This window comes from Urocampus carinirostris, chromosome 16, assembly GCF_059441175.1.
Source record: "Urocampus carinirostris isolate Australia breed hairy pipefish chromosome 16, RoL_Ucar_1.0, whole genome shotgun sequence".
Lineage (NCBI taxonomy): Eukaryota > Metazoa > Chordata > Actinopteri > Syngnathiformes > Syngnathidae > Urocampus > Urocampus carinirostris.
The window spans coordinates 32,285,438-32,306,173 of record NC_142364.1 but is presented as its reverse complement, the minus strand read 5'-3'; the positions used below and the strand labels follow the sequence as shown (position 1 = coordinate 32,306,173).

Below are 20,736 nucleotides of genomic sequence, written 5' to 3'. Positions count from 1 at the left end.
AGTGTCAACAAGTGACCTTTAAAACTCCAATAAAATGTGCATCCTCTTCAGAAGTTAGATAGCATTTCCCAATTGTTTCACTAAAGCCACCCAGTGATTGAAAGTATTAATGTTAAAAAATGACATTTATGATCAGACACAGCCAGGTGGACGATGGAGGACACAATATGTTGTGAGTCAGGTATGTGACATAATCTGAGGTAACTGCAAGCAGTAATCACAAAACTATTTATTCTGAACACAAGCTAGAAGCACTTTAGTGGATTTGTTCAAGGTCATGACTAAATATTTATAATATTTTAATTATTTTTTTAGAACAAAATTTTAATTAAATTTGCTAAAACACAATTATGTTCGGTTTAATATATCTTTCTATAACAGCATATTCTGGCATACTAAAAGTACAAATTTAAATGTTTACAGGAGCTTTTAACAATGAAAAAAAATCCACAATAGAAATAAACCATACAATCACTAACCAGGGTAGTTTATCATGGGCAAGAACATAAATCCCATAGTGCATAACATCTTTACCAAAGGACACCAAAATCAGCACTATCGAATCCCTATTGAAGTTTTGGAACCTCCATGATAATTGCATTCAAATGGATACAATGTGAATATTACGCTTCTCATAGCATGGTTGGCCCGTTTGGTGGGTGGACTAAAACACAGGTAAGCCAGAACAGAGGCACGTAAGTTCAAAAGGAGAGATGATCTTTGACAACAAGAAAGTACAAAGTAAGAAACAAATACAAAACAATGAAATGTCCAAACAAAACCTGATACGCTACTGGGAGACAGCAGAAATCACATGGATAGGGCAACCAGGATGAAAATGGCGACGAAAATCGGACAGAGGAGAAGGACGCTTTCCTGCTGGGTCGTTTGGTGGTTGGTTACCTTTGTCATCCTGGTTGCCATATTCATATTTTTTCTGCTGTCTTCCATCATCATATCAGGTTTGGTTTGGACATTTTGCTGTTTTGCAACCACTTGTCTGTTACTATGCACTACTACCTTTTGTTATTGAATACAATTCATCTTTTTAAGCACACCTGTCTCAGTTCTGGCTTCCCTGCATTTAGGTCCATCCGCAAAACATGACCGTTTTAGATAAATTGGAACACAGAGGTACGTGAACACTATTTTCTTCGAAAGATAGCGAGGGGGGCTTTCTAGTTGAGGTCTAATGCTTGAAAAACAAGAGTAGAACAATTACAACGATTAATTACTAATAACATTATCTATGGGGGTGGCAATTAAACTGAAATAGTGCAATTATAGAATGTTTTTTCACCATCACTGTAAAAATGATCTGAACAGAAACAAACCTCTATATAGGTGTCAATATGTGCTTTTTTGGTTGCTGGAAATCTCTTTACCTTTGACTGGAGATGTTGGTGAGTGTGGTTGGTTGTTGTGTCGCTAAGGCATAATTGCTTGTGGAGAGTGGTGTTTCCGTCTCTTTCTCAGCAGCGTCTGGGATTGCTGGTCCATTACACTGCTGTGAAAAAAACAGGCGAAGCGTGAGCATCATTAGTATACTTATGTATTTGATGTTTAATGAGAGTGAGTTGAAGTATACATGAATTTGCTGCAAATCCTGTAGAGGCAAATTGGACACCATACGCCGGCTAGCCGATTTTGCCAGCTTTTTCCTCTTTATTCTCAGGTTCTGCCTGAGCCGGTCGTGGAGCTTCTTCCTTTGCTTCCTGTTTATAAAGAAACAAACCTTGAGGCTACTAATAGCATATATGTACTATTTATTTGATGACTCTTAATTTCACTAGATCAAGGGTCTCCACATTAAGGACAGCTTAGGTGCCTGTGAACATGTTCTGGGAAAAAAACCTCCAGTGCTGGGTCAAAGTGTTTTTACAGTAAAATGATTGATTTTGTTTTAGTGGTTGACTGAGACTATTTAACCATACTCCAATATGTAACCTGGTAATAACATTGTAACAACATAGTAATAACAGGATAAGTTGTTATTTTTTAAATGCATATCAAATTGGGTGCCCTTTGTGTTAAATAGTAACGAAAACCAGCTCTTAGTTTGAAAATGTAGGTTATTATTGTTGGAGTGTAGGCAAAGTTGCAAAAATATTAAACATGTGGGCAGAAAGACATTAAGCAATATAAGGGAAACCGCTACTTGTTTTCAGTAAAAATACTGCAATTTGTTGAAATTTTTGTCATTCTAGTTCTGTATCATAATGACGTACATATGTATTTGGACATTAATGGATTACATGAATAAATATTTGGCGTTAGTGATACAAAAAATATAGGTCCACTGTGGTATACTGTACTTTGTTTTGCAGTAGGCAACCACACACATGATTCCAACGACTAGGAGTGCAATGCAGATCCCCGTTATTGTTAAAATACGTTTCTGATACAGCTCCTCAGCTTCTGAAAAAGAGGACAGTAGATAAGTTCAATTTCACGTCTCAACAATACCGAGGTACACAAGCACACAGGCACAGACACAAATACAAGGACCCATTTTAAAAAATTAAGATAAAAAAGTTAATTTTGTTGTTTCACATTAGGGATATATATATAGGTAGGTAAGTAGGTTGGTAGATAGGTTGGTAGCTAGGGTGGTAGGAAGGTAGGTAGGCAGGCAGTCAGACAGGCAGGCAGGTAGGTGGAAATGTAGGAAGCAAGGTAGATACGTAAATAGTTAGGTAGGTAGATAGGTAAGTAAGTAGGTAGGTAGGTCGGTACATTATTGATTCAGGGCTCACTGTTTTTAGCAATTTCAAATATTTTCAAGTAATTATAATTTTACCTTTACACATTTGGCTTTCAGCTCATTAAACCTACAATGATAGAATATGAAAAATAAGATACTGTAAAACTTTTCAGAGAGCGGGCCAGATATGGTAGGCTGAAAATGTGTCACGGCCGACTATTCAGCCCAGTAATTTCGGAACAGTCTTAAATAAATTCACACTCCGTGACAGGTTTTCAGTGCTTGGTGATCAGCGTCGTGACCTCCTAGCTTGCCTTTGTAGCATATTAATTTGACTTGTGAAAAAGCGCTGCTGTGCCGTTAAAACATCTACCAGTTGCTTCACATTTTCACATACTATATTCTTTGAAAACAGCCACAGTCTCTTGGCAAATTAGACAGACCGAGTTGTTTCGGATTTGAGTGAAAACTACTCAAATTTCCACTTGTCATAGTCAGATTTCCTTGTTTATATTTACAGTCGCCATTTTGGAAAATGGGGTCGGCTAAAATTCTCACAGAAAGCCAAAGGCAAGGTGGTCAAAGAGCTACTGCCATCATCTGGTGAAATGGTAAAATTGTTTTTGGAGTGCAGTCAACATTACCAGCGGGCCAAATATTAATAATTTAATGACAAAGGCTGCGGGCTAATAAAAAAATTGTTCTTGGCTCGTTACTGGCCTCTGGGATGGACTTTGGACATGCCTGCTGTAAAGGATTCATCGTTTACGAATCAGAAAAAAAAAAAATTGTAACCAGTGCCTTTTGAGACAATGTTACAGCATCTAATTAAAAATACTTTATATTTGGAGTTGATGGCCTTCAATGCCCTGATGTGAGTCTTATTTTCAAAGCGTTTAAATAGCTTTTCATGATTTTGTTTTTACTGTTTAATTGTCCCAGGGATTGTATTCGTGGTCCTGGATGTACAGTCCCTATCTGTAGTGATAAACAGCATTTTCAAACTACCAAAATAAAAACAATAGTCCATACTTACTTACTCAAATCTATTAGAGAGAATTACAGAATATTAAGATACAATTCATGATAACTTTATCCTGCTTGTTTTATGTTTTTAATATAGGACACTTTTAAAAGAGATTGCAGAAGATGCCAGGGTTGTTTGTTATTTTGACTATTATGCCTTGTTTACATCATTTTCACTATCGGCCAATAATGTTGGTGTTATTTAATTTTTACTCCCTTTAAGTCAGAGGGTTTTCATAAAAAGAAAAGGCTCAGGTTTTGAAAATGTTGTGTCGTGAGGGTTTTTTACAGCCCTCCATTGTCCTTCTTCCAAGTTAAAAATTAATTGACGTCTTCTCTATATTTTGAGTGTCTACTTAACTATAAACTTATCAATAGACAGGTTGAATGTGTTATAAGGATATAAATAATGTTATTGTAGGTAAATATCAGCATATTTCAGTTATTACAAAAAAAGTCTTTAAAATGTTCGTAAAAATGCGTATGTGCTTTTTAGCACCTTGTTTTCAGTTGCACCACACCATACAATTTTTTTAAAGTCTATTTTTCCTTCTTTTCTTTTTTCTTTTTTCTCTTCCCTTTCTTTTTTCAGTGTTCCTTTTTCTTGTTTCCCCCCTTTCTTAAAATGTCTTCATGTTTTTCTATTCCTTTTTTTTACATTTTTATACTTTTTCTTGCTTTTTATCCCCCCATTTCTCGGAATCATTTTTTTTCCCAGTGTTCTTTTTTCTTGTTTGTCCCCCTTTCTTTAAATTTCTTCATGTTTTTTTTTTCTTTTTTTTTCCTTTTTTAACATTTTTTAAATTTTTCTTGCTCCCCCCATTTCTCTGAATCTTTTTTTTTGTTATCGCTGCCCAACTCTCTGGTAGGTTCAGGGGGCAAATATTATTTCAAATAGGGCCAAATACGTTTATTCTGTGCCTTAATAAATCCAATCAACATTTCAAAACTGCATTTTGTAATTCCTTGGGTTGTCTCTGTGTGATTTTTAAAATTGGTTTGATGATCTGAAACCTTTGTGAGTGATACTTATCCAAAAAACACAGAAAAAATTCACAACACTGTAAATAAAGAGGTAACAAAACCACACATAAACAGCACATTAAACATGCACCATTTAACCCTAAAGAATTCAACAACCCTTTTCTGTTTTAGAATATGTTGACCCATGGGAACTACAGGGTAAAAATAAAATAAAAAGAAGAGAGAGAGAGAAAAAGAGAGAGAAAAGTGGAAATAGACATACTGTAAAAGCTGGCCATTACATAGTTTTGGCAGCGATCACCAGTAAATTCATTTGGACACCTGATGATGAGAAAAAGAGAAGAAGACAAGAAAAGACAGGCAGTTAATTTATAATAGTGAAGAAGAACCCACAATAGTCATCACTGGTGTTCCCAGGAAAGGCGAACTAGACGAAAGTCTAGTCACCATTTGACAATTGTATTTACAATTTAAATAAAAAATGGTTTTACATTACTGAAATGTGCATGTAAGAAGGAAGCCCCTTGGGTTAATCCTTTCCTGCAAGAAATGGTAGTTTCCAATTACAGTCAGTATATATGTATAATAATACAGATAAAAAATATTATATACATATATTGTTTTGTGAAGCTCAATCCAACAATTCCACAAACCCATGTACACGGGTCTCCCAAAGAACACATCAAGAGTCTCAGCCCGCAATGGTCACAGAAATCGCAGTGTTTTCAAACTTTTGATCAAAAACATACAAACCACAACCTAGCATTGTTCGTGCAAGTGTTAGCCTCTGGTGTCAGAAGGGTGTGCTAAATGAAAAATTAGTAGAGGGATAAGGTTAAGTAATAAAAAGAGAGACTTCTTCAGTAGGGGACTGAATGAGATGTGATGAGATTTAGGTAATTTCCGGACTATAAGCAGCACCTGACTATTAGTCGCACCCATTACACATTTAAAAGAAAAAAACATTTTGTATATACACAAGCCGCACCTGACTATAAGTCGCATTGGCACAGTGGAAACACCTTAGACATCTGCATTCAAAAGCCTTTATGTGTTCTAGTTTCAGCCACCTGCTTTTTTCAAGCCTTAAGACTTTTTACATTGCTCTAGTTTTTACCGCTGCCGTTCTCGGCGTTTTGTTATCGATTCATGAATGCAAATCTTATGTGTAGCAGCTTTGTTTTCCATTTGTATATCGGCTAGCTCGTTTGTTTTTAAAAGCTACGTCATATGCTTTTCTTTTAGCATTTTCCGTTATGAGGATCAATTTATGATGATTATTCATGTACAGAGCACATTACTCTAAGTAATCTTCTTCTTCTATAATAGTTAGTGGCTTGGTTTATTGGTTGTTGTTTGTGCCCTTCTTGACACCACCTGTCACACTTTTAACTTTTCTGTTTGTGCGCTGCATTTCTGCATAAGCCACAGGGTTGAAATGGCGAGACAAAAGTCGCTGCTTATAGTCCAGAAATTACGGTACATGCAGTAAATCGTTGCTCATCGAGAGGACGTCAGTCCTCCATCAAAACCAGATTACAGAACATCAAATGGGGCCTTTCAAATGACCCAATTCAACCATAACTCTGTCAAAAGAAAGATGAATTTGTCAAGTTTTAGAAATATGAGAATGAAACACCAGTAATGACATGTGGGACTGAATACAGTGGTCACATACGTTTTGGGTTTGAGACTTTCTTAAGCACAGCTTGTTCACATCGGTGCCCAGTGAATCCGGTCAAGCACCTGGTCAATGGGTAGAAAGGACAAAAGAATAACAGTACCGAGATGTTACATACCGGACAAACAAGATGGACCAAAAAATGAATCAAAACACAAGACCAAAAAGAACGCTGATCATGGGAGAAAAATCTTCTGGGTTCATTTCAATTTCTTACTTCATGAACCCCATGCTGTGAAAGAATGGTGAAATGAATGAATTCAGTACAGACGAATTACTATTATGGTAGAAACTGCACAAATCCACAAGAGATGATGTGAAACCACAAACAACATTATTCACCAGCTTTGCGACGAAATGATTGCAGGTGAAAAGGTGGAATAGGCCAGAACTGAATGCAGTGATGCTCCTACATACAAGCTGCTCGAGATATGAGAAATTGGAGCCATAAGATGTCTTCGAACACAAATCTTCTCGGAAATGAGAGAGAAACCCAAGACAAAAAGTTCCACACGCTACCACTAGTGACCGTTAACTGCTAGCGGCAGCTCGTCTCAGTTTGCTTGCGTTTTCCGCCACACAGACTTGATCCCACAAGTTTGTGTGGCCTTTTTTAATCGGGTTGCATCTTTCGTACTCTTGGGATGCAGGAAGGATGGACGAAGAACGGAAAAGTAATTTCATTACAAACTATTTTATCTTATTGCTGTATGTTTATGTTTAATTGGGATTTGAATGTGTTTTTAGCACTGTAACAATTTGTTCACTTGTTTCCTGGTTCAATTTTCCTACTCACAGCTGTGGTCACTTGTCCTGATTTCTCTCCCATCAATATTCAAAAACTCTGTCCCCTCGTTTCTGTGCTAGGTTGTTGCCTTACTTGTCACGTCCCAAGCAGTTGTCCACACCGTTTAGATTTATGTGTACTAAACTCTTGCCTGCCCTTTCCTATCACAAGTACCGCTTGACGAATTCTTGGTAAGCCTTGCTGTTAGGAGTTTACTGGAAGCTGTCCACTCATCTGCATCTTGGACCATAATTGTTGCCTCTCTATTTGACTTTCCGTGTACCGAACACTCCATTATTACACTAATCTGTGTTTCTGCACTGTGCTTCTGCACCAACCCGAGTGAGTCCTTGACTCAAATGTAGTTTGCACAAAATCACACCAGATCTGTCACCTTTGATGCCAATAATTTTGCATGTGCTGGACATATTAAAGCTCATGGACAATTATTGCCAATCGAGAATCTTAATAGAAATAGAATGGATAACAAAAACACTGAATTAGAACTTGTCTTTTTCCACTTGAACTTAAACACAGACGAAACCAGGAAAAGGGCCTCAGCCAGAAAATGAAAATGTTTTAAAAATGTACGATAATGTGAAACTTGTACAGCTCCACCAATGAGAGGCTGGACTGGACTGGACTGGACTGGCCTGGACTTGCTGTAGCATCCATCCTACTGATATCTGTAGAAGAAAGGATGACGCTTTTGCCAAACGGGCATCTGTTTTAAGTAAAATGGTGAACCATCAGCAGCATACAACACATCCACAAACCATCCTTAGTCTCAGTTAATCCAACAACCCTAACCCAGTACATTTTGAATCCTGGTTCTGTACATCATTCTTTTGTTAAAAATATTCCCAAACTGATTTTTCTTTCTTCAATTAAGCACTGAACGAGTAGTGTTGCTCCCTACAATTATGCAGATGTGTTGCAGAATATTTCATGCGCTGAGGGACTCAGGAAATTTAGTCTCAAAGTTAAGCCGTCTGGCATGTTTGCTGTAGAGCTGTGACGTCATTGACACAAATTGGTGAACGCTATTAACAAAACATGTGATGCAGATCCAAAACAGACAGCGTTTTTAGATAGGCGAGTATGTCTTTTTGATTGTATTTTGTCCGCCTAGCTCCCTGTTAGCGTTAGGGCTGCCAAGGGCTCTCCTGTTTTGCCGGCTCCCGATTGGCGCTCGCTGGCCTTAAAGTCTGGTGTTAGTGCCGGCTTTGCCAAGTCCCTCTGTTTATTCCTACCCGGTGTCACGTTTATCGCCGCAACCGTTGCCACCTTTCGTTGTTTTCGTCTTTTCCCAGCTAGCCTGGCTGCTCACGGCTTGTTTTTTGGTCTACCAGTCTCACGTTTCCGCCAAGGCCACAGCAACCTTTTGTTAGATGGTCCCGGTTAGCCCACCATTGGCGGCTCTTCAAATAATTGGATTGTAACGATTAAATACACATGTGTATATATATATATATATATATATATATATATATATATATATATATATATATACACACATATGTGTAGTTTCATCCAAAAAACATACCATTTTCTCACTTTTTGCATGTTTAAGAATTTGGGATTATCTTTGAATACAATCACACAGTCTCTTGACACTATCCTCACAAGGGATAAGAGTGGTATTAAAGATGCAGATGGAGTACCACCCCTCAAACAGGCAGTTAGTTCGGCCTGTTCCCAGGGCCATTTTGCCATAGCTGTGACTGTGTAGCAGCAACAGAACTACAGCTCTCCCTTTCTTCAACACATCTAGGTAAACAGGTAAATCAAACAACTTGTTGTTTCATCAGGTCGCAGTTTTTTTGGGGGGAAAAACAAGAACCGTAACTTTAGTATAACATTCGACACTTTCACCAGAAGTCTCTATCATTTGGTCTAAACAGAAATGTTTACTGTGGGGTGTACAGTAATACATTTGTACTTAGATATTTAGCTATTGAAAAGTTTGTTGAGTTTTCTTTTTTTGGGGGACAATGTCTTTATTAAAGAGAGAACAATACCTTACGATATCATACAAGAGGTAGCATCTGTTTCAAACCGAACCAAGTATTGTTCTTGGAGTGTGTTTGTCATAGAAAAAAGGCAGTAAACACGAACAACTGAAACTGAAATCAAACCAAGTTCTCTAAGTTTCAAATCCTCACCTGCACAAAAACTTGGTGCTGCCAGGCATGATTTCAAGTGTAAAACACTCCCCTCCATTGACACAGTAGTTCTTCTGGCTAGAGCTGCAGCGTGTCACATGACTGGAAGTCTTGGTTGTAGTGATGGTGCTGGTGGAAGCTGCACAAGACACCCAGTAAAACACAACACATCAGGAAAGGCACTGCAGTTTGTTCAGGTCTTAAGGAGACAAATACACTTATACAGGCAAGGAGAGCATGCTCCTCAAATCTTATTACAGAAAACAAAAATGACCCCAAATTCCTTTTCTCCATCTTCGACCCTCTTAACTCAAGCTGAAAGTCCCCACAGTGCCGACAAATGCTCTTCAAATGGACTTCCTCCTTCTCGCCTTTAAAATTGCGGTTGTTAAGCCCCGACTGAAGAAGAGCAATCTAGCACTTTAAATAATTAATGCCCAGTGTCCAACTTACCCTTTTAATGTAAGATTTTACACACACTTTTCTTTTCAATTGTATTTTTTTATACTTCTTTTTTTTAGAAACGTTTACCAAAACTGCAGGTTTTAGACCTTCATAATGTGTCAGAGCTCAATTTGATTCCACATATGGAAAATATAAAATAATCATCTGCATCTGGATTTTATCATCTGCAGAATATGGGGTTATGTTTGCCTATTTCTCTCTCAGAATCCATGTTTTTAAATCCTCTCGTTTTTATCTAAATTTTGTGTGTAAAAAGGGACCTAATATGTTATTTTCTTTCATTCCGAAAAGAAAAATACTATAAAAATACTAATACAGTAATAATATAATAGGAAAATATTACAACAGAAATATGACAACAGAGTTATGACAAAAATACAAAGACTGATATTATAAAGATACCACTACTTTTGTACAATATACAGAAGAACTACACACATATTAGAACAAATACTACTGCATAAATATTATGACAGCAATACTACAAAAAATGAAACTGCAGTAATTCTACAAAAATACTACTTGGGGAATACAACAAAAATGCTTCAGAAATACTAAAGAAACATAACCAAAAAAATACAAACAACTACAAAGGAAATACTTCAAAAATACCAGTAGAGTAATGCTATAATACAAAAATACTATTTTAAAAATATTACAAAATACTAATACTGCAAAAATACTCCTACAGAATTATGAGTCAGGCCCTTAATCACAAGAAGTCTCAAGGAGCTGTACAGACTATAGACTACCATTACATTATCACCTGATCTGAAACTGGAAATACTTCGAAAATATATCTACAGTAATACTACAAAATGCTACAAATATACTACAAAAAAATCTATTATGGAAATAATAAAAAAATACAACAGAAATACAAAAAATACTACTAGAAATACTGGAAAATACCACTGCAGAAATACTAAAAAATACTACTACCGTAAAATAAAACTGATTATTCTACAAAATTACTACAAAAATACTACAAGAATCTGACAGCGGAAATACGACAAAAATAAAAATAGAAAAAATAAAAAGTAACACTGTCATGATTACCCAAGTGGAGCCACCTGGGGTAATCATGTGGCGCGCTGGAATGTGCTTCCTGATTGGTTAATGCTCCCTTTTTAAACGCGTTACGCGGAGAACTCTTTGTCTGAGGATTACTTCTGTACCCCGTAAGACTCTCCCGATTACATGTGCCTTCTTGTTTACCTGATTCTGCCTGCCTGCCTCCGATCCGACCTGCCTCCGATTCGACCTGCTTTCGTCCCACGCTACGATCTTCTCTTCAGTCCTGAACTGTACGAACGCTCTGGGGTCTCCTGCTCTGTTCTGGTCCTCCCTGACAGAATCCTCAGACCAGAATGGACCCCGCGTTCGTACATTTGCCCCCTGACCACTATGAAAGCCTGAATCAGCAGCGCAATTCCCCTTCAGAATGTGCAGTTCGGCAAGTCCTTTCCGACGTGGCAAAATTGGCTAAGGCACCTCCGGCCGTATGACTGCGCAATGACTCCCATGCCTGCCTGTTCGACTCCCATGCCTGCCTGTTCGACTCCCATGCCTGCCTGTTCGACTCCCATGCCTGCCTGTTCGACTCCCATGCCTGCCTGTTCGACTCCCATGCCTGCCTGTTCGACTCCCATGCCTGCCTGTTCGACTCCCATGCCTGCCTGTTCGACTCCCATGCCTGCCTGTTCGACTCCCATGCCTGCCTGTTCGACTCCCATGCCTGCCTGTTCGACTCCGACTCCGCTGCCTGCCCGCCCTGAGTCCGACTCTTCTGAATCTGCCCGCCCTGAGTCCGACTCTTCTGAATCTGCCCGCCCTGAGTCCGACTCTTCTGAATCTGCCCGCCCTGAGTCCGACTCTTCTGAATCTGCCCGCCCTGAGTCCGACTCTTCTGAACCTGCCCGCCCTGAGTCCGACTCTTCTGAACCTGTCCGCCCTGAGTCCGACTCTTCTGAACCTGTCCGCCCTGAGTCCGAGTCTTCTGAACCTGTCCGCCCTGAGTCCGAGTCTTCTGAACATGCCCGCCCTGAGTCCGACTCTTCTGAATCCGACCCCCCTGAGTCCGACTCTTCTGAGTTGACTCTCCTGATTTTCCTGTGTTACCCTGTGACGTGCCGTGGGTTTATTTATTTTTTTTCCTGGGGAACTTCTGGAGCCGTTCCTTGAGGGGGGGGGGTTCTGTCATGATTACCCAAGTGGAGCCACCTGGGGTAATCATGTGGCGCGCTGGAATGTGCTTCCTGATTGGTTAATGCTCCCTTTTTAAACGCGTTACGCGGAGAACTATTTGTCTGAGGATTACTTCTGTACCCCGTAAGACTCTCCCGATTACATGTGCCTTCTTGTTTACCTGATTCTGCCTGCCTGCCTCCGATCCGACCTGCCTCCGATTCGACCTGCTTTCGTCCCACGCTACGATCTTCTCTTCAGTCCTGAACTGTACGAACGCTCTGGGGTCTCCTGCTCTGTTCTGGTCCTCCCTGACAAACACTATAAAACTAAAAACCAAACTGAGTGCCTAAAACAGGGACCTAATATAACATTTTATTTTAAATGTGAGCGTTTCAAGACCAATTTGATTAAACTAATTTAAAACAAATATAAAGACAGCTAATCTGTAGATGTATACATGAATTATGTGGTGTATTGTGTTGTGTATTTTACCATTTATTTTGTCATTTATTTTGTTGTCTATTTTGTCACAACAAATGTTGTTCAAATGAGGGGGCGAGTCGAAGTACCTGAGCTTTTCGCCTATTGGTTGATCGATGAGTGCACCAAACCACTGCAATGCCTTTCTTCCCTCAAGATGAAGGAACCAAGACATTAGTAGCTGATTTATCGTCACTGAAAAGCTCGGGCAACTAGGCTGCCCTCTGATTTGAAGCATTTTGTTGTGACAAAATACAGGCAAAAAATACAGTAAAATACATGACAAAATATATAACATAAATAAATGACAAAATAAATGACGAAAAGCATACATAAATTAATAGGTTGCATTAATCATATATTTAGGTATTAAGTGACTTATTGCATATACACAGTATATGTAGGCACATATTGTGTTTCCGTAGTGCAGTGGTTAGCACATTCGCCTAATATATCAAAGGTCCTCGGTTTGAGACCGGGTGGAAACATTTGTTGGCCTGGGAACAGATGGGCACCATCAAGCTGTACTGGCCCAAGACACACTACAGGAAATGGTGCCCCTGCGACCCTAGTGGTTAAGGGATCCAAACATTAATTTATTTATACATACACGTTTGCTCCCGTTTCCCTGCACTTAGTCTTTAACCCCTTTTTGCAATGCCCTACTTGACGAAAAACTTGAACTTGTAGTGCACATTCTTACAAAAACTAAAAGATTTCCCTACGCCAAAAAATCTTCAGCATGAAGGCCTTCATAAAATAATGATTGTGTGCTAACCGCAATCCCCAAAAGTACATTTCCGCCTCCTCAGATCTCTGCCATTACGCTCACTCCAAGTACTTGCTCTATCTGACAGTTCCTTTCTCCCTCTGTGACCCTAAGTGGACTCAAACGTCATTGAATGCAATTTTTCTGTCAGGTATTTGATACATTTTTCCTTTAAAGCAGAGGTGGGCAAACTACGGCCCCGGGCCACATGAGGCTATCAGGATTTCGGCCCTCCAAATAAAACAAGTCAAAAGGTAATTACAATAGTAAATAAAGTGCTACTAATAAAAACGTGTTTTATTGTCCCAACATTCTCCCAGTGGTCCCTTTGTGTGTCTGCAACAGAAATACTACCTCAGAAATACAATAGAAATACTCTAAAATGACAAAAAAAAAAAATCAACTTTAATGCTTGAAAACAGGGACCTCATATATTATTTTGCTTTTATACTGAAACTAGAACACATACTTTATGTACTACAAAATACCACCACAGTAATATTATACTTCGATAGAAATATTACCCCAGAAATACTAAAAAATAAATACTGGAAAATAATGGAAATACTACAAAGATTCTACAGTTATTATCCATCCATGCATCCATTATCTGCACCGCTTATCCTCAGTAGGGTCACGGGGGTGCTGGAGCCCATCCCTGCTATCTTCGGGCAATGGGCAGGGGACACCCTGAACTGGTTTCCAGCCAGTCGCAGGGCACACAGAGACAGGCAACGCACTCGCTCATTCACACCTAGGGGACAATTTGGACCGGCCAATTAACCTGACATGCATGTTTTTGGAATGTGGGAGGAAACCGGAATGCCCGGAGGAATCCCATGCAAGCACGGAGAGAACATGCAAACTCCACACAGGAGGTTTGATCTCACGACCTAATAACTGTGCCGCATACGCGCTAACCACAGCGCCGCCGTGCTGCCCCTACAGTTATTAATATAACTAAAATACTACTTTGGAAACATTTCAAGAAAATCTACAAAATACCAGGAAAACATTACTATAAAAATACTCCAAAATACTATTGCAGGAATACAACAAATAGGCTACAAAATAAAACTACAATAATACTACAAAAAAACAGGACTACACCAAAAATAACAAAAACAATTTCCTCTGACTAATGTATTTCAAAACAAATATACATTGTAGATGTTCGCATGTATATTCATAAAAGTAAAACATAGGATATGTCTCCATGATCTGCCCCTTGGCCAAGTTTTTGATCCCAATGCGGCCCCCAACTCCAAATAGTTGCCCACTCCTGCTTTTGAGGGTCCCTGTTGAATCATGCATCCTGCACGTTGCACAATCAGCAAGTTTGCTTTAAAGGAGGTGCTCTATTTTCTTTAATGCAAAATCCTGTTTCATTTTACTCCCTGCAATTTCTGTAGCATTCCGTTCACCCTATATAGCTACTCATTTTATAACATATCTGGGCATCCCTTGCAACCTGTCAATTACTTAGATTTGTTATATGAGCCCTTGTAAAAGTGTCTTTGAGCATCAAAAACAACAAAAAAACACATGTTCGTTCATTAGCTAAGTATGTATGGTTAATCAATGAGAAGAGGGTCATCTTTATGAATCCCAAAGGGCAATTTGTGCATCAGATGCTGCAGTTGCCAGAAGGGTATTGTCATTGTGGTGCAGAGCTCTGTTGAGGAGAGTGTGGCAGACACGGGTAATGTATGAGTAACGTCTACTGTTGCAGTATCGGGGTGTGGCTTGGTCTCTAAGAAATTCAGGGAACAGTTGCTCTTAAAATGTGTACAAATCAAAGACACTATCGTTTTACACGATTGAATTTTAACGCATATAAAAGAGCAACTCAGCATGCTTGTGAGTTGACAAACAACCACCAGGCGGTAATTCAATAAATCATCCTAGCAGTAAAAACACATAGCCCAACATAGGGTTATTACAATATTGTATGCATCAGACCTTATCGGGGTGTGATCTTAAAAAAAAAATGCCAATTCGTTAGCTCATCTCTTTATTCATCTAATAAAGGAGACCCATTCTATTCTGTTGAGTTTCCACCAGATTTGTTCATTTAATTACCTTAAATTCAGCACTACAAGCCACAATTTTTTTGCTACATAAAAAACATTGTGGCTTTATTTTCGCTTTGTCTTTCGTGGCGGGAAACATTTCACCCAGCAACAATGAAATGAATGAGTAGGTTCACAGAGGTACAATTAAATTGGATGACTAATCACAACTTGCGTTATTCCATTCAGGGACAGAAGAAAACCGAGCTGCCCTTATCCATGACGCATGCAGTCTTAATACAAAACATTGCGATGACATCTGAAAATATTTATGAAGCCTTTCTGGAGGATAAATTAATCTATGTTTTTGACAATGTTCTTCATATAAGACATAACAGGAGCAAAATGGGGAATTTGACCGTACAAAGAGGTAAGAACTGGGCTAAAAAAATTCTGCCCAACCCAACCCGCCCTGCGGGTAAATAAGCCCGAACCTGCCAGAACCTGACCGATTTACTTGATTTGAGTGACTCGCCTTTATTTTGCCCCCGAAATAATCCCGAAGTGTGCATTTTGGCGCCAAAGTGTGCACTTCTGTTTTACTTCAGAGTGCAGCTCCGAAAATGCGCACTTTGGCGCCGAAATGAACAAAATTAGTACCGAAAACAAAATCATATTCTGTAGATTGCAAGATGCAAATTGTGAAATAGTGAGCCAAAATGCAGAAAGAGAGTTTGTAAAGCTTGTAAGCTACTAGCGAGAAGCGGAAATGACCTCTGACGTAAGGGACGTAGAGGTGGAAAGAGGAGGCACGTCTTCTACTGTGATAACAAGGATGAAAATTTCTTTGGATTTCATGATATTGAGTTAAACTGATAGTTTGATAAGCACGTTCTCTATGAGAGTTATCTGATTGAGATAACTTCGGCACCAAACTGCAGCGCCGGAGTGTGACATCCAAGTGTAAGTACTGTTACTTTCGAAAATATTACTCAAGTAGAAGTAAAAAGCAGTCATCTAAATAATCACTTGAGTTGAAGTAAAAGCATGCTGCATATAATACCAAGGAGCACTATGAGACCAAACATGCTGACTACAAGAATTTTAACTGTAAATGAACGTGGTGAAAAGGTGAAGCAACAAGAAGCTGTTTTAATGGCACACAACTCTTTTTCACAAGACCCTGCGAGTCAAATGAAAATGCTACAAAAGCGATCTACAAAGGCGAACTACAAGGGCGAGCTACAAAAGCGTATTACAAGGCTGCGACGCTGATCGCCAAACACTGCAAACCTTTCACGAAGGGTGAATTGTTTAAAGAATACCGGATTGAATAGTCAGCCATCACACATTTTCAGCTTACCAAATCTGGCCCACTTTCTGAAAAGTTTGGACACCAGTGGCTTACGTAGTCTCCATCTTGATAGGAAAACAAATGAAGTAGACATTTTGCAGTTCAACTGAAAACAGCGTGTGTAAGGGCACTGCGCCTCTGGCGATCTGTAGCCAAAAGCGTCGATGGATGCCAAATTTCTGACGTGGTTGGCGCAAGGCAAGAGCTGGGTTTAAACCTACGGCTTAAAATCCTGTAGGGCTTATACAAAGACAAAATTCAGTTTTGTTCTAAAATTTGTCAGTACCGGAACAGATACAGGACCCAATCGCGTGACGTTCTCACACAAGCTTTTTATTTTATGGGAAATGGGGAGTCATGCAGGTTAGGAAGCCGGTCTAGCGTGGAAGGACAGGACGCCAGAGACCGACGAGATCGATAACGAATCAGGGTAATGAAAATAAACAGGAGAAACTAACCAACAGGACAAGAATAGACGGAAAACAAAACTGGAACCCGAAATTAAACAGTACAAAAATAAACGGGAACAGTAACGGACTTCAGATATCACAGGAAAACAGGACAGAATCCACGTCTTGTGGGGCAGAAGTTTGTTGATGGGCTGACACTGAAGCAAGAGAGCGCTGAGCTTTATACACATAGAAAGTAGATCTCTAAATGAGCCGCAGCTGGCACAACATTTTATTGAGAGTATTTTAAGTGACATGGCCACAAATATGGAGCCCAATTCCCCATCTTTAAATCATTTTTTTTAACATTTTCAGGGGCCAATTGGGCACCACGGCAACCGTGACACACACGGGCGTGGCCAAGTGGGCGCCATGGCAACCATGACAAAATTGTAATCAGCTGCTCTCTGTAGTTAGGAAATAGCGATATTTGCCTTTTTTTGGGTTACATTAAAGTCTTCAATTAATTTGGTGTTTGAACTGAAAAAACAGAAGTTGTGACAGGGCAGTTCTGCTCAACAAAAGTCCAGTGTGCTTGAACACACAGTACAAGCACTAGCGTTACACTTTAACATTTTGATCATTTCTCCAACAAGTAAGTCAACAAAGAGGATAGAAATGCATTATCCCCTCTGTCCTAGTTTCACTAGAGGGATTGAGGGTCCAATGGTTTTTACTTGATGGTTGAAAAACGCACGCAGTCACAAGGTACAAATCAACTAAAAAGATCTGGGTGTCCACTTATAGCAGGGCTGTCAAAATCTAGTAGCCAAATTTAAAAAATAGAAATAGAAAAATTGACTTATCGATGTTGACAATCTTTTTAATGACACATATAGTCTAACGAACCCAATTGAACCCTTTGAAAACCTTACAATTACATTCTAATACGAACAGATAAGTTAAGCAATATTTTCTTATCTCTCTTTCAGTAATCTCTCATTTTGAACAGGCCAAAAAGATAAACAGATATTGTATAAGAATTCCATGAGATGAAAATGAAATGAAAGAAGGCGGTATCAATCAGGCACCATCAGTAGTAAATTACGTTTTTTTTTCTGTTACAAATAATTCATACCTGTTACTAATAGCAACCATGCACTAATCTAGTTACGCCTTTGAATAGACTTTATTGCGACAACTGCAGACTTGCCACTTCAACACATTACTACTTAATGATGTCGAGTCTGATAAGAAAATAAGAGAAGAGAAGGCATTAAATTACCGTACTCTCAAAACACATATTTGCCTTTCCTCTAGGAAAACAGGGAGAGTGTTAATTAGAGGTAACATGATACTTTATCGGTATTATTAAAAGAAACTGGAAAAACAACAAAGGTAAAACCAAACACCTAACTGATGCATGTGCAACATACCGCCAGGAAAAGTATGTGTGTGTCTGTATGTGGAGTTAAACTTTGGAACAAATTATAGGAAGAGCTCAAACAATGTCAATATTCAACTGTTCAAATTCAGATAAAAAAAAAACAATAATGGCAAAGTACAGAGAGGAAGAAAAATGGCATCTGAATGATATAACAAATGGACGGAGCAAGCAAATTGACATTGTTGTTGTGATTATTATTATATTAATATAATAATATTAATCATTATTGTAATTAATCTAACTGTAATTTATTGTTATTTTTGTCATTATTAGTGTCTGAACGATATTTAGTGATTACTAGCATTGTAAAGGTAATAGATGGGTAAAACTTATAACTGTTATGATGATTATTATCATAACATTTATGTGACTAATATTGTTATTATGATTAGTATTGTTGGTATACAAATAATCTAAGTGAGTAGAAGCCTTATACAGTCAATTGATGGGTCAAGCTAATAATTAAGCTTATCATTATTGCCATGACTATCATGACTATGATTATTTTTATTGTTGTTATTATTATTATTATTATCATCTATATGTCTATTCTTATTGTTATTATATAATTGTCACCATCATATCATACAAATCCATCTCAATCTGGACCTATATTTATAAACTACTATGAGGTGAATAGATATGTTAGTGAGGATGGTGAAAAACAAACAAAAACTAAATAAATGGGGACATATTTTCACATCTCATGGTAAGGGCAGGCAAGTGGGAGCTTGATTCTGGAGGCATCTGGCTCAAGCTCCCGTACCTTGTCTTTGTAATGCACATATCATATTGTTTTGTGTTTGCTTTTGTCATTTCGAAATAAAAGTTGCATTCATTTGTATAACAGAAGTTGAGATATTGGAACTTCGAACACAAGAGCACATCTGGTCAATTCCTTTCCAATCTACTGAAAATCAATTGACATAGTGGCTCTTAAAACGAATTCTGGCCGTGACATGTGATAATAGTATTCTGGTTTTAATATTGGATGCCAGTTCGTGGCTTTGACTATAACTCCTCACTATTGTTCTTTGTTTTGATTATTGTGCACTTTTTACATCATTGTTACTATCAGCCAATCGTGTTGCTGCTGTTTTTTGATTACACATCCAAGCATCTGATACACATATGGGAAAACCGCACCTGAGTTTTGTTAACAAAGGCGGAAGAGGGGACAATGAATCCGGCGAAATGGACGTCAGACGAACAGTGCGATACCCCGACAGCCACCAACTTTTTGTCGGCAACCTTCCACACGACATCGATGAGGGCGAGCTGAAAGATTTCTTCATGACCTATGGGACTGTCGTCGAACTGCGTATCAACACCAAGGGTGTCAGCGGGAAGCTCCCTAACTTTGGATTTGTGGTGTTTGACGACTCTGATCCTGTGCAAAAAATCCTTGGGGCCAAGCCCATCATGTTCCGAGGCGAAGTACGTCTGAACGTAGAGGAAAAGAAAACACGGGCGGCACGTGAGCGAGAGATCCGGGGCGGCGGAGGTGACGACCGTCGGGACCTGAGGCGCATGGACCGAGGGCCTGGAGGCCCTCGAGGCATCTTGGGAAGTGGCATGATGCGAGAGCGTGACGGCAGGGGCCCTCCGCCCAGAGGCGGTATGGCCTCCAAGCCGGGCATGGGAGCCGGAAGGGGCTCTGGTGGTCTCGGTGAATCCCGCTACACACCCCAACGCCGCTGATAAGAGCGGGGAGTTGTACCGCCGGCTTCACCTTTCATCTGTATCAATTATTTTTTCTGGTTCCTTCTTTGCTTTGGAATGTGACGCACTCTGTATAGCTTATTTAGTTGTGAACCGAAGATCCTTTTTTTTTCCCCCCCTGTCTTTTTGCTACGGCAAGAAATATTAACTTTAATTTGTACATTTTGCGTGGCGAAAGAAACCAGGAGTTGTCTTGTTCCACATTGGAGGCACTGAAAGACTAAGTTCCATTCGAAAAGAGAAAACAGCCCATTATTCTGAAGAAATGAGATTATCTGCCTTGACTTAACCTTCCATTGCACATTTTCTATGCTAGTTACTGTTGGAAGATGCAAAAATTGTACTGTTCCGAAGGAAAGGGCCTGCCTTTTTTCACCACCATCTCCCTCTTTCCGAGAGACCACTGTTTCAAAGTTTGCATTTTTTTTTCCAACCTGCACTCATGGATATATATATATATTTTTTTTCTTTTATGTCGACATTCTTGCTTGGATAGCCGCTGAAGCGACACCACACAAACGGGGCAGGCCTCGCTGCTGTGACCAATGTATACCGATAATT

The 20,736-nt window shown here is 39.2% G+C and overlaps 1 protein-coding gene across 2 annotated transcripts in view; it reads right to left on the bottom strand.

Moving 5' to 3' along the window:
- nrg1 (neuregulin 1) overlaps positions 1-20,736 on the bottom strand; it is a 49,871-nt gene that overhangs the window by 13,886 nt on the left and 15,249 nt on the right. The window contains exons 3-7 of one of the 2 annotated variants that reach the window (XM_088355962.1): positions 9,348-9,486; positions 6,393-6,460; positions 2,316-2,418; positions 1,589-1,715; positions 1,386-1,507 (exon numbers count right to left, since the gene is read on the bottom strand). In XM_088355962.1, the coding sequence (XP_088212088.1) occupies positions 1,386-1,507; positions 1,589-1,715; positions 2,316-2,418; positions 6,393-6,460; positions 9,348-9,486 (559 nt within the window). Of the gene's footprint in view, positions 1-1,385; positions 1,508-1,588; positions 1,716-2,315; positions 2,419-4,976; positions 5,036-6,392; positions 6,461-9,347; positions 9,487-20,736 lie in introns of both variants that reach the window. The other variant, XM_088355963.1, reaches the window with a different exon arrangement.